This window comes from Homalodisca vitripennis, chromosome 4, assembly GCF_021130785.1.
Source record: "Homalodisca vitripennis isolate AUS2020 chromosome 4, UT_GWSS_2.1, whole genome shotgun sequence".
In the NCBI taxonomy this organism is placed as follows: domain Eukaryota; kingdom Metazoa; phylum Arthropoda; class Insecta; order Hemiptera; family Cicadellidae; genus Homalodisca; species Homalodisca vitripennis.
In genome coordinates, this window is record NC_060210.1 from 186,942,884 (window position 1) to 186,956,550 (window position 13,667).

The 13,667-nt window shown below is 36.0% G+C and overlaps 1 protein-coding gene across 7 annotated transcripts in view; it reads left to right on the top strand.

Moving 5' to 3' along the window:
* LOC124360785 (aminopeptidase N-like) overlaps positions 1-13,440 on the top strand; it is an 88,784-nt gene extending 75,344 nt beyond the window's left edge. For all 7 annotated transcript variants that reach the window (XM_046814680.1, XM_046814674.1, XM_046814676.1 and 4 more), the window contains 2 exons: positions 5,774-5,855; positions 11,711-13,440. In XM_046814680.1, the coding sequence (XP_046670636.1) occupies positions 5,774-5,855; positions 11,711-11,863 (235 nt within the window). In that variant the 3' untranslated portion in view covers positions 11,864-13,440. The remainder of the gene's footprint in view (positions 1-5,773; positions 5,856-11,710) is intronic.
* The last annotated feature ends 227 nt before the right edge of the window (positions 13,441-13,667 follow it).

The following is a 13,667-nucleotide window of genomic DNA, read 5'->3' on the forward strand; positions in this document are numbered from 1 at the left end:
CCAAGGTACTTTACATTTTGCATTCTTTCAGCCTCTGGTAGTTCCAAAACTTCTCCTTTGCTTCGTCCAAGTATTAGTTGCTGAGTTTTAGTGCTGTTCAGTACTAGATCGTTGGCTTGACAATATTCTATTGCCATATTAATAGCTATATATGAGTCTATTTCCAGTCTGGTGGGCTTTTTGTTTTGTAACAGGAGTACTGTATCGTCAGCATACAATAGCATAGAGCAGTATTCTCTGAGGTAGTCAGGGAAGTCACTAACAAAAATTATATACAGTATGGGGCCCAAAACTGAGCCTTGTGGGACTCCTCTACTGACTGGCAGTGGTGTCGAGGTAGTTTTTGTTGTCACTCCTTGTGTTGTGCTTCTTATTTCTACCGTTTGCATTCTGTCCGTTAGGTAGCTCGTAAACCAGTCAGCAGTTTTCCCTACCACTCCCCGAGCCTTCAACTTTTTCACTAGCATGTCATGGCTTAAGCAGTCAAAAGCTTTTGTAAAATCCAAGAAAATAGCAGTTGTTGTATCTCCTTTGTCTATTGCTTTTATTAAATATTCGACAATGCTTGTCAGTCCAGTTGATGTAGATTTACCTCCCACATAAGATAACATTAAGAGACAGCTGAATTATTTGTTAGCTTATTCGTTAGGAACCTAATTTTTATTTAATATACTTATAAGCTGTATAAGAGAGAAGATGTTACCAGTAGCGTAGCCAGAAATTTCGTTCGGGGGGGGGTCCGAAACCGGGGGATCCTGGGGACGTTTTGTGTGTTATTTGCCAATGAGTTCACTGGTAAAAGGTAAATACCAAAAATATGGGCTTTAGTAACTACGCCTTATAGAAAGTGGAAAGATGTAATAGGCAAATTCAATTCTCACAGCAACTCTTAGTACCACAAATTTTCTTGTATAGCTACAGAAACTTTACGAAGTTCGATTCTGGCCGAGTAGAAGGCACAAAGTGATTCACTGGATGAGAAAGAAAAAGAAACAAAACAGAGCTCTTCACTCAAACGTATAATTGGCACAACTATATTCTGTGGAGAAAATTAAATACCCCTTCGGGGACATTGGGCCATGACGGGCCGAAAACCTTTTAGAAAAGGAGGGCAATTTTGAGCGTTGCTCGGGTACAGATCAAACTAACGGTCGGAAAATGCACCGGAAAAACTTACTGATTAGAAGTTTCGGCTATTTTGGGATTTCACTGATTGAGGTATTTATGAGTGAGTTATAATGACGATTTTTTGTATCATTAAACTGTAGACGAGTATATAATTATCGGGGGAAAAAGTTTAAAAAATCACTTTCGGTCGGAAATAAAAATACACCTGAAAAACTACTGATTAGAAACTTCAACTACTTCGGACTTCAGTTATTGGGGTAAACGTGGTATTTTTGATTGAGTTAGGACGATGATTTTTGTTATCACTAAACAGTACTAGACTACCTATTATACCTGTAATTATGGAGAAAAAATCACTTCCGGTCGGTAAATACCGAAGAAAAGATCTCTACAGATTCAAGTTTTGACGATTTTGGATTTCACTGGTTGAGTGGTTGAGGTAAAAGTGGTACTTATAATTTTGTTTAGGACATTGATTTTAGGTGTTAATTCAACGTCGACTAATAAATATATAATTATCAAGAAAAAAAACAAAAATAATCACCTCCGATCGGCATATGCTAGAGAAAATTAAATAATAACTCAGTCAGTGAAATCCAAAATAGTCGGAACTTCTTATCAGTAGAGCTTTTCCTCGGCATTTTCTGACCGGAAGTGATTTTATTGTTTTGTTTCTCTGATAATTATGTATGTATTAGTCGGCGTTGAATTAATACCTAAAATCAACGTCCTAACATAATTCTAAGTACCACTTTTACCTCAAAACCACTCAACCAGTGAAAATCCAAAATCGTGAAAACTTGAATCTGTTAGAGAGCTTTTCTTTGGTATTTACCGAACGGAATTGATTTTTTTTCTCGATAATTATTTAGTAGTCCAGTCAGTTAAGGTTTTATCTGCGGAAAAAATTCCTATTGAGCTGAATTTTGGTATACACCTTCATTACGGCGTTTTAATGAAAATGTGAAAAATCGACATGGATATCGTGCCAGCTAAAAATGTTCTAAGGTTTAAAATTTCACGGAAAATCGGTTTTTTGCAAATATCTCGTGACCTATGACTTGGAAATCAACATAGGTTATTATCAAAAATTATTCCTCATACGATTACCTACAAAATATTTCTTGTATTTTTCTGTAAAGTCAACCGTTTTCGGGCTAGAGCGCTGAGAAAGCGACTACATTATGATGATGCACTCGTATCCGCACCATCTTTGAGGAAGAATGCAAGGCGCGTTTTTTACATGGTTTCCTCCATAGGCATAACCCATGATCTGTAATAAAAGCTTTTTTATATTATATTATGCTTAATAATTATTTATTTTTACATTGAAAAAATAGGGGAAATTTTTGTTTTTATATAATTTTCTTTTATATTCATTCGTCGACGATATCCTCAATTCCAACTTCATCAAAAGTTGCTGACAAAAAATTGAGTAGACTTATTGCTGTATTTAAATTAACATCATCATTTTCTTTGGACTCTGCGTTTAAGCATGACTAACCACGACAATTTTTACAAGCTTTAGAACATCTCAATCCACTTTTTTACATCCAAATTTGCCGCCACAACCTTTTGTACAATTAACAGATTGTGTTTAGTAGATAATCGGGTGCTGGTGGCAATACATTTGTTATTGGCTGTAATATATTATTTTTCAACTCCCAACCTCACAGTTCTGGATCAATTTCTTTTCCTAGCCAAGTTTAAATTTGATAATTAGACTCGATAAATATGCTGTTGAGCTGCTAAAGAAGTGGGTGGTAATAATTGAAATTTCACATCTGTGCTTTATCTTGTTAGTTTAGCAAAGCTGCAGTATCTGTGATTGTCAATTGAATTTTCTGATTTGGAGCACCGTAAATTGCCAGTAGAAAGTGTACTCCAGCAGTGACAACGGGATCTCGAGCGCAATTTTCTTGTCGGAATATTCCTGCAGAATTGTGTAAATCGGGTTTTTTTTTTTCAAACATCTTCATGACTTTAATTTTTCCTTTCCCAAAAAGTGTTGGAAGTTGTGTCAAATCCGGTCATGGCATGTAGAAAAAGACTATTTTTCTTGCAGTTGTGGATACTTGTTGATGCTCTCAGTCGAGTATATTTTTGTTTCAACATTGTTTTCCCTGGTTTCTTAAAAAAAGTGGATGTCAAATATTTGCTTTTCGTGGTAATTACAATATTACTTCCATATCGAGCAATCAATTTGTTTATAATTGTCTTGTCATCTGGAACGTAAACCTTGAATTACATCTTTCAACTCAGCCAATGTGAATTGGCAATCGTCATGGTATTCATGTAATGGAAAACATTGTCCATAGCAATTCTGATATTCTCATCCGATGGACGGCCTACATCACTCTTTCTACTAATTAACAAAAAATTGAGAAACACTTATCATGGTACTTAGCTTCGACAGAGACAAGGGTCATGCTCAAAATTTACTCGCTCTTTTACATTTCTTCCATATTTATCACCACGCGCCTCTGCAGCTTTAATAGCCACTGTGTCTTTAAATGTAACAGTGCTCACTTCTCTTATAGCGCGTCTGTATTTTTTTCTCATTTTTCTTTCAATTTCTTCACTTGCTTCTTCTCCACAAAACAAACATTATTTTTTGAAATCAAAAGAATTGATTTTTGCCGGAGATGTTGATGTACTCGGCTCTTTTTGAATTTTTACGACAATTACTGTGAACCATTTTACAAATGTTACAGTATTCAAATATTCAATGTTACCATCACTTCTAGTGACACTAGCATTTTTTAATGTTTGTAGACCACGTCTAACTTCTACTTACGTCACCACTAGATAACGATTCATTACATATGAAACATTTATCACTGATTATGAAAACTGTTCAAGAGCACAAAACTACGAAAATAAAGTCTAAAACACTCAAAGAAATATTCGTCCACTGAGCTAAACTCAGTCCGAGAGGCAGTAGGGTCTCAAAACAATAAAGAACGTAACATCTGCCAGTGGAGGTCATTTATATTATATATAGTAGATTTAACTAAGTTCCAAACCCCTCTATAATATAAGCAAATTCGTCACAAAACTCCCGACGAGTGTAAGTTAGAAGTGTTAAGAAAACTTAAATACATTGATAAAAAGCAATAGAGTTGACGCCTCTTATATGTATACGGTATAAAATACCCTATGTGAGTGCATTCTACTCGATTTCTCAGCACTCTAGTCCGAAAACGGTTGAATTTACAGAAAAATGTAAGAGATATTTTTTGTAGATAATCGTATGATAATAATTTTTATAATAATCTTTATTGACCTCTGAGCCATAGATCGCGAGATATTCACGAAAAAAACTGATCTTCGTAACCTTTTGACCCTTATAACTTTTTTAGTCGGCACAATATCAATGTCGATTTTTCACATCTTCATTAAAAACGCCATAATGAAGGTGTGTACCAAAATTCAGCTCAATAGGAATTTTTTCCGCAGATTGAGGTTTAAAAAACCTAAAATGACTGGACTATAGGTACAGTGTACAGTTTAATGATAACAAAAATCGTCGTCCTAACTCAATCGAAAATACCACGTTTACCTCAATCACTGAAGTCCAAATTAGTTGAAGTTCTAATCAGTAGAGTTTTTAAGTGTATTTTCCGACCGAAAGTGATTTTTTTTAATTTTTTCGATAATTATATACACGTCTACAGTTTAATGACACTACAATCAACGTCGTAACTTTATTCTAAGCAGTTATTTTACGTCCCCAAGACGAATTTGAACGAAGTGATCGCTAATTTTAAACTGTTCGCCGTGTTACGGTTCAGGTTACTTTGCGACGTCACGTGACCGCGCCCTATAGAAATACTGTGATTACACTACACTATCCGAAAGGCCGAGTCCAAAAGTATTGTTTGATACTTTATGATTTTTAAACGAGAAGGACAATTATATTTTTAACAACGGTCACTTTAATCAATTAAATCAATCAATTTAATGTTCGTAGACAAGAGTAATGATAACTCTCCTTTTTTTCCTGCTCCATGCTTTATTTTTTAATATGTCTTGAAATTTCGGGGGGGGGGGTCCGGACCCCCTGGACCCCCCCTTCGCTACGCCACTGGATGTTACTGTGATAGTAAAATTTCACCTGTTTTGGTGGCTTATGGCGGCTGCTTTGTCACTGAGTTCCAAATAAATTAAAATACAAAAAAAAGTTAGAACCTGATTATACCTTGGCAAGGATGAGAGAAACAAAGGTTAAAAATTGTTAATGTCTTCAATGGAAAGAAATTTACCATATTCGACCAAGCCGACTTGAAACAGCAGTGTAATTCCAAAATTAAAAAGCTATTAAGTAATAATAATAATTCATTATACATTAAAAATAACAGAAAGTTGGTCTACTTGTTAACACAATAATATTCTGAAAACATTGAAGTTTAATTTTTATATTACCAATATTGTCATTATATATTTTTAGCTCTATCTCCGAACATTTTTTGGACAACAATTCGCAAATTTGTAAATCTTTTGAAATTTTAAGCATGGCTGAGTTTATATACCACTTGTAAAATAAAAATTTCTAAACCCTTATTTCTATAGTGCATTGCATAAAACATGTAAAATTATACCGTAATATACTTATTTGTGCTAACTGCTATAACTATTTTTCCAGCTTTGGTGCAACGTCGGCCTTGATCGGCCGCTATATCACGGCCATAGCTCAACAGATGATTCATCCAAAAGAACTTGAAGAGGTAAGTAGGCATATTCCTGAACATTAGACAGGTTGGATCATAATTGTATTAAGTAATAGGTATATGGTTCAGAGCATTTTACTTTCTCCTTGGCAGTATTAACCCTTCCAGTGTCAACTTACTGTAGCCTTAGATAGCCTATTATTCATGTGTTGGGGTAAAAACTTTTTTTGACCAAAACTACTCAATTTGATTTTAAATTGCTTACCTGTCATGGAAAAATGGAAATCAATCTATCCATAAATAATTTTTCCCACCTTTTTTTTTATGTGACAGACCAGTATGCGTATATAAGCGTCATTGACCCTTCCACGAATTGACATGCGTATATAAATATAATTGATGTTTAGGTTTAGCGTAATAAAAACATTTTATGATTAAAAACAAGTATGTATTACATGATTAGGGTTAACATACAAAACAAATAAAGTAAAACTAATCATATAACAAAGGAGATTAATCACTGTCCATTCAAATAGTCCTCCATGGTATGATAAGCTTCGAAACAGCTATCTGGGTGAAGGAACGGTTTGTTGACACACACGTTTTACAAAAATAGATCGTTTCTTTTCGCAGATTTTTTTTGTAGCAGACATGACATCGATGACCCTTTGCGTCTCTTCCCATGACATGAAGTTTTCCGTCTAGCCGTGGTTCTTTTGCTTCAGCAGTTGGTGGTCTTCCAGGTCTTCTCTTTTCAGGGTGATTGAAATTAGCAGCAACACGGTCAGACACAAGATGTTCAATCAGTTTTAGTCTGAAGTTCTTGTGCGTAATGGGCACTTTTCCACAAGCTGTTTGTTTTTATTTACACAGAATATAGGAATTCACAACTCCTACCTTAAGTATCCAAAAAAACATTTTTCTGTACCATTTTTGGCTGCGGTACATGAACTGATAGTTGGCTATAAAGTGATCGCTCCTGTCAACACCGCCCATATGTTTATTGTAATCAATTATGCAGTTTGGTTTCATTATTGGGGGCTGGTCAGGAAATTTACTTGGAACTGGTGTCATGTCTTTTTTACTGGCCTTGTGTTTTGTAGTCAACATTGTAACAGGTCTCTTATCTTCCCAACGAAGAACAGCGACATTTTTCTTTCTAAATGCTTGAAGGTCTCCACTTTTCATCTTTTTAGTTTGAAACTTTGGTATATTTTGGCGATACTGGCTAATAAAGCTACTGATACTTGTAGCTACTGATACTTTATGATACATAAAGTATCATAAAGCTAATAATAACAGTACCAGTCACATACATATTCTTGCTCTCAAGTTCCTCAGCAAGTTGTGGGCTATTATAATACCTGTCCACGTAAACGTGATGACCTATTGGTTTGTTGTTGTCATCTTTTACTACAGATTCACACAACTGTGACACAATTTGTGTGGTTTTCAGAAGTCGAGACCCTGGAATGATTTCTTGTCTACCCATGTATGGTATAAAGTTTTATATATACCCATTACTACTATCAGAGAGGACATAGACTTTGAGGCCAAACTTGACCAGTCTTTTGGGGTTATACTGGGCCATTGTCATCACGTGTAATGTCAACCCACACGTCAGGTTTATTAGTGCATGTTTGAGTTAGTGAAGTTGACAAACAACATGGTGGTTGTGATTCCTGACTTAGGCGTGCCACAACGCTTTGGTAAGATTTGTTTATTTTAACCTAGTTTGTAATTATGTATTAGGTTAGTTCTTTACCTGAAGAAGAGATCAGATTGCAGATCTCAAAACGTAGTGTTACTGATTTTTTGTTTCACTGAACGATGGCAAATGTCCAGAAAAATCCTGTTCCTTCACGGTCAATCCATTTGACAGAAAAATAATCTTTCATTGCAGTCCTACGATGAATACCCATATTCAAAATCACTCCTAGCAAAGCTTTTAGATCTGTTACTTTCATGTCAGTCCAGTTTTTGAACCGACTTTTGGGGCTGGTAACTCCAGCTCTGCAATTATTAGCAAACAAGTTTGTTTCTTTGCATATTTCATCCGACAGTATTTTGTCAAAAAATAAACTAAATTACTCTAAGGGAGTGGAATTTGCATCAAAGCTTTCTGGTAAAACAGTTCCAGGATCTACAATTTTAGACTGAATGGTACTTACTGGGCTATTGTTATCAAATGTCAACCCACACGTCAGGAGTGTCATCATTGAACTGTTATCACCCACCACATCGCTTTGTTCCCCATTTGTTCCACTAGCGGCATCGGCAACAGATCCTTCATCCCCACTTCCTTCGGTTGCATTCAATGTTCCTATCCCCTCTAGTCCAGTCCCATTATCCTCATCAACATCCATGTCTTCATCACCATTAGACTCATAATGAAAATCACCTTCTGATACTGACCTGTTGAGCCAGTCAATTATGTCACCATCGTCCGGGTTGCGCGCCATTATGCAATACAGCAACACATAGACAACCGTTCAGTACCTTGACTTGCCGCTAAAACCCCTCCCCCACCAAGCAGCCCGAGCCATTCCGGCACACCCTCCTCCCACCTTACTGCCACCAAACTACTTCACTCAATAACTACATAGCTGATTGCGAATTTACTTTTTAGAGTACAACTGGGTGGGATGTAGGAATAAAAATATTCATGACTTATTCTAAGACAACGCACATTATAAATTTCATCTACATCAATTCAATAGGTGTGATCGAGTATGAAACAATCTAACTACTTCAGTTCAGTATGCCGAGTGGAGAGCGACTCAGTAAACACAGAGGCAACCGACAATGACCTTCATTCAGTTGCCGCCCCTTCCCCCCAAGCAGCTCAAGCCACTCCAGAACCCCCCCCCCCAACCATACTGCCGCCAAACGACTTATATTATGTTCCCGATTAGCTGGAATAGCTGACAACTGCAAACAATAAGGATATTCATAAACATGATTATGCGTATATACACGCATTTGACGTTTGGCCAAAATAAGTGTACTGATGGAGAGATTCCATACGGGCCCTGGCCTGGTGATACGCAGGGGTCTACTTGTCATTTGGAGGAGTGGGGGTAACGCTTCCTCAGTCTGTATCGCGGAGCTGTGTAGTGCGGACCTCGCACTTGCTTGTTCAACACTCTTCTTGCCTCTGTGATACTTGCACTGTTTTGCCGCCGTTACTGCTTATAGGATTTCCGTGTGATATTTCTGAAATGGCGGGTGTAAACTTCATGAAAAAATTTGGAAGTGGTAAAGTATATCATAGCCAAGCTCGAGAAATCGTAGCAAACGTTTATGAATACATGAAAAATGAGAAAGAAAGTGGCACTGCAATAAACATAAACAATGTTCTTGTCCGTGTAAAAGCTGCAACTGGTGTGTCATTGACAACTATAAAAAAAGTAGTTTCTGAGAGGAAAAAAGTAATTCAAGACAATACAGAATTCAGCACTCCGAAAAAGAATCGAAATCGTATAAAACCTAAAACCGATCTAGACAATTTCGATATAGGTGTTATTAGGAGGACTATAAATGAATTTCACCGAATTCATGGCGAAAGACCAACAATAAAATCTCTGCTATCTTTTCTGAAGAGTTCAATTAATTTTAAAGGTAGTTCTTTCTCTCTTCGATGCATTTTAAAGAAAATGAATTTTAGATGGAAGAAGACTACTAATGACAGAAAAGTATTGGTAGAAAAAATTACTCAGTACAGATCTTAGAACAGACCCAATATTTATATGGATGAAACTTATATCCATACGACTCATGCAACCCCTAAAGTCTGGACTGACGACAGCAATGAGGGATGTAAAGTACCAGTTAGCAAAGGAAAAAGATTAATTATAGTACATGCTGGAAACGAGAAAGGGTTTATAAAAAACGCGTTGCTAACTTTTGAATCAGGCAAAAAAACCGGCGATTACCATAACGATATGAACTTTGCAAATTACGAGAAATGGTTGAAAAGTAAATTAATTCCCAATCTCCCTGAACATTCTGTTATTGTGATTGACAATGCCCCATACCACAATGTCGAAATTAACCGAGCGCTAACATCTAATTCCAGAAAAGGTGACATGATTAAATGGCTATCAGACAGAAATATAAATTTCCAAACAAGTAGCCTAAAACCGGAGCTGTACAGTTTGATTAATTTACACAAACCTAAATTTAAAATGTTCAAAATTGATGGAATTTTGGCTGAACACGGTCATTCAACTCTGCGTTTGCCTCCCTACCATCCCCAACTTAATCCTATAGAAATGATATGGAGTGTCATGAAACAGAGGGTGGCTAAACGTAATGTGTCTTTTTCAATGGAAATAATAAAGCAGCTTGTGGAAACGACATTTGAGGAAATAACTACTGAAGAATGGTTATCTCGTGTAAACCACGTCAAAAAAGTAGAGGAAGACTACATTAGGTTAGAGCCTCAAATTGACGAAATTACAGAACATATCGTCATTAATTTGCAAGATGATAGTGACAGTGACAGCAGCATGAGTGAGAGAGGCAGTGATGATGATAACGGTGACTTTAATCTAAGTGGGATCGAAGCTCTACCACAGTAACCAGTTTACAGCATTCAGTAAGTAAACAAAATTATTGTTCTTAAATCCTAAGTTTCAATTGTATACATTAACGTTTAAATTCAGATAGAAATATTTTAATTGTTACTATTGGAAGTATGTTAACTGTACTGCCAATGTTAAATTTGTCTAACATGTGTTTAAATAATCGTACGCAGCACGCAGATCCAGCTCACTGACAATAGTGACAGTGGCAAGCTTTGTGGCGCGGCGGCAGTCAGCCCCTCCCCTCTTTTTGACGGCTTCTCCCACTCCGTACCACACCACTCCCCTGTCGCGCTTCTCAGGGCCCGTATGGAATCTCTCGATGAATATGCGTAAATATACGCATACGACCCCGGGGAAAAGTTAAGTTAGGCATATATAACCGTCATTGACCCGGGAAGGTAATACTTTTGACTAATCTTGACTAGCCTTATAGACACATAAGTGCACAACTGCACTATCAGTGAAGAGGGCTTGTATAAAAACAAGGTGTATTCAATAAGTTATGGGAATTTTTAAGTTTCGCAGGTTTGGAGTCGAATTGTCAATATACTTTTTTTATTATGTTGGTGCTCATGCTCCTGAAGTGTAATACAATTTCCATCCGTATTCATTGTTTACTTTTCAGTAGCAGCTACAAAGGTTAGGTTACGAAGAAAATTGACTTGTTCAATGATTATTACTATATTATTTACAGTTTTCAATGAGTTCATACAATAAAAATGTAGTTCTTTAATATTGATATCCAGTTAAAGATGTTTGTTGACATCAACAAAGACTCGTCACCTACTGTTAGTCTGACTGTGATCCAAGCTTTGGAGATTGTTCAGATCAACATTGACCGGATGAAGAATCACTACTCTCCCATCTCTACAGTCCCCTCCCAGTGTCATCACAGAATAAAAGTCATCCAAAATATTAATTATTGACTATTTGTTTGCAGCTGAAGTGATTTGTAGATTTTAATAATAAGTCATTGGCTCCTTCCAACCTGGCTGTGACCCAAACTTTGGAGAGTGTTCAGATCAACATTGACTGGATGAAGAATCAGTACTCTGCCATTTCTACAGATGTTACTGTCATCACGCAATAGAAGTCATCCACATTGTAATTATTGACTATTTGTTTGTAGCTGGAGTGGTTTGTATATTCTAATAACGAGTCACTGGCTCCTGCCAGTCTGGCTGTGACCCAAGCTTTGGAGAGTGTTCGGATCAACATTGACTGGATGAAGAATCACTACTCTGCCATCTCTATAGGTGTTACTGTCACCACAGAATAAAAGAGTCATCCACAACCTTACTAATATTGACTGTTTTTTTGCAGCTGAAGTGGTTTGTAGATTCTAATGAAGAGTTATTGGCTCCTGCCAGTCTGGCTGTGACCCAAGCTTTGGAGAGTGTTCAAATCAACATTGACTGGATGAAGAATCACTACTCTGCCATCTCTACAGTTCTCAGTGAAGTCACAGGATCATAGTCACATTTAGTCTTTTAGTACGTCATCCAACAAAGATATCCTGTTCCAATTCTACTTACATTAACATTATCATTATTTTCCCATGTTTTTGGAGCAAATTTGATTTTGCTTCAATTTTGTTATTATATAATGTAATACTCAATAGATAAAATATTTTTAATGTAAGTAATTATCTAAGATATATTACTATGTTTGCTATATTAATAAACACATCAGTGATGTAGCCAAAAAAGTTTTGGGAGAGCTACAACATATAACTCTCACTTCCTTAGGATTGTAGTGTTAAAAAACATGTTTACAGTAGATAAAACTAGTTTTTAAAACTTTATTTTAAGCAGAGCAAACTTGTAAGGTATTAAAATAATGAATTGATCCATTGAGTCCTGTAGGAGCCGGCATACAGGGCATCATTCAGTGGGCATGTAAGATATCTGTAAAAAAGGTATGTTTTTAAATATTCAACGAGCTATTGAAGTTTTTTCAGATATGGAATTATTCTGAAAAGACGATTATTTTCATAGCATAATTCCAATTTGTGAAACAGTAAGACTTTGATTTATTTTTACATTGAAGGGTTATTGTGTTGGTTAACCTTGAAAAACAAAGAAGATTATGATTTCTCTTTAGCTTTAAAAAAAATATCTTTATATTTTAATAATTTTGTTTAAAAATTACTATGATGAACATGTATGTAATATATGATTAATATTTACAATATGAGCTTACATTATTTGTTAATGTTATTAGCTCTCTGGCTACATCCCTGAAGCTTCTTTTGTTTTATATACATGAGAGTTATCCAGAAAGTAATCTAAGATTTGAAATAAAAAGTAAACCGGTGAAGATAAAAAAAGTGATTACAAAGATGTGATACTTAAACTTTCCTTTATTTATTACATAGCCGTCAAACAAATACAAACAGAGTTATATCTTTGAAGAGTCTTTGAAATATCCCCTGCAAAATACCCACCTTCTGTGAGTTTAGCCAACCTGTCATGGTGTTTTGAACCTCTTTGTCACTGGGAAATTTCAGTAAAGTGATTGGAAAGTTCAGAAACTGTGGAGTAATGGTTCTTACGAACATTTTCATTATTGGCTCCTCTCATCATCGTGAAAGCTTGTTCCTCCATTTAAAAAATAGCACCCATTGACAGATTACACTTCACTCATAATGTTTGGGCCATTAACCACACACGATTCACAATGAGTCTCGGCTGCTAAGTGATTTGCCACTTAAAGAAATCTTTTATATCCACGCACTTCAAACTTGGTAGGATTTGTATCACGTCACTCATGTTTTGAGGTTATATGAATGCACGGATGCCTTGCGCAGTTAGAAGCGTACTGTACCACTGTCATGATGGTAGTACTACCCCCACTTCTCCCCGTGCTATGCAAACGTTGGTTACTTTCTGGATAACCCAAGTACTGGGCCTTATGAAATCATCTGTTACTTGAAAATTAATCAGGTACCTGAAATACTATGTATTAAGAAATTCTGGCAATAGCTTGCTATCAAAAGATGAAGAGTATTATTTTGTTCACTTTGAGTAATAAAAATAATTTTACTATAAAAACTTCTTGTGGTTTATTTTCCTCTCATAAAAATGTGTTACTTATTACCAGATGGATGGGATGAAATACCTGTCTTGTTACTCAAGTTAAGTATCAATATGATTGCACTTGTACTGTCCAAACTGATTAATGCATCTTTTGCCGCTGAACTTTTTCCTGAAAGGCTGAAATACTCAGAGATTAGGCCTATTTTCTAAAAAGGATAAAAAAATGAGTTCAATAGTTACAG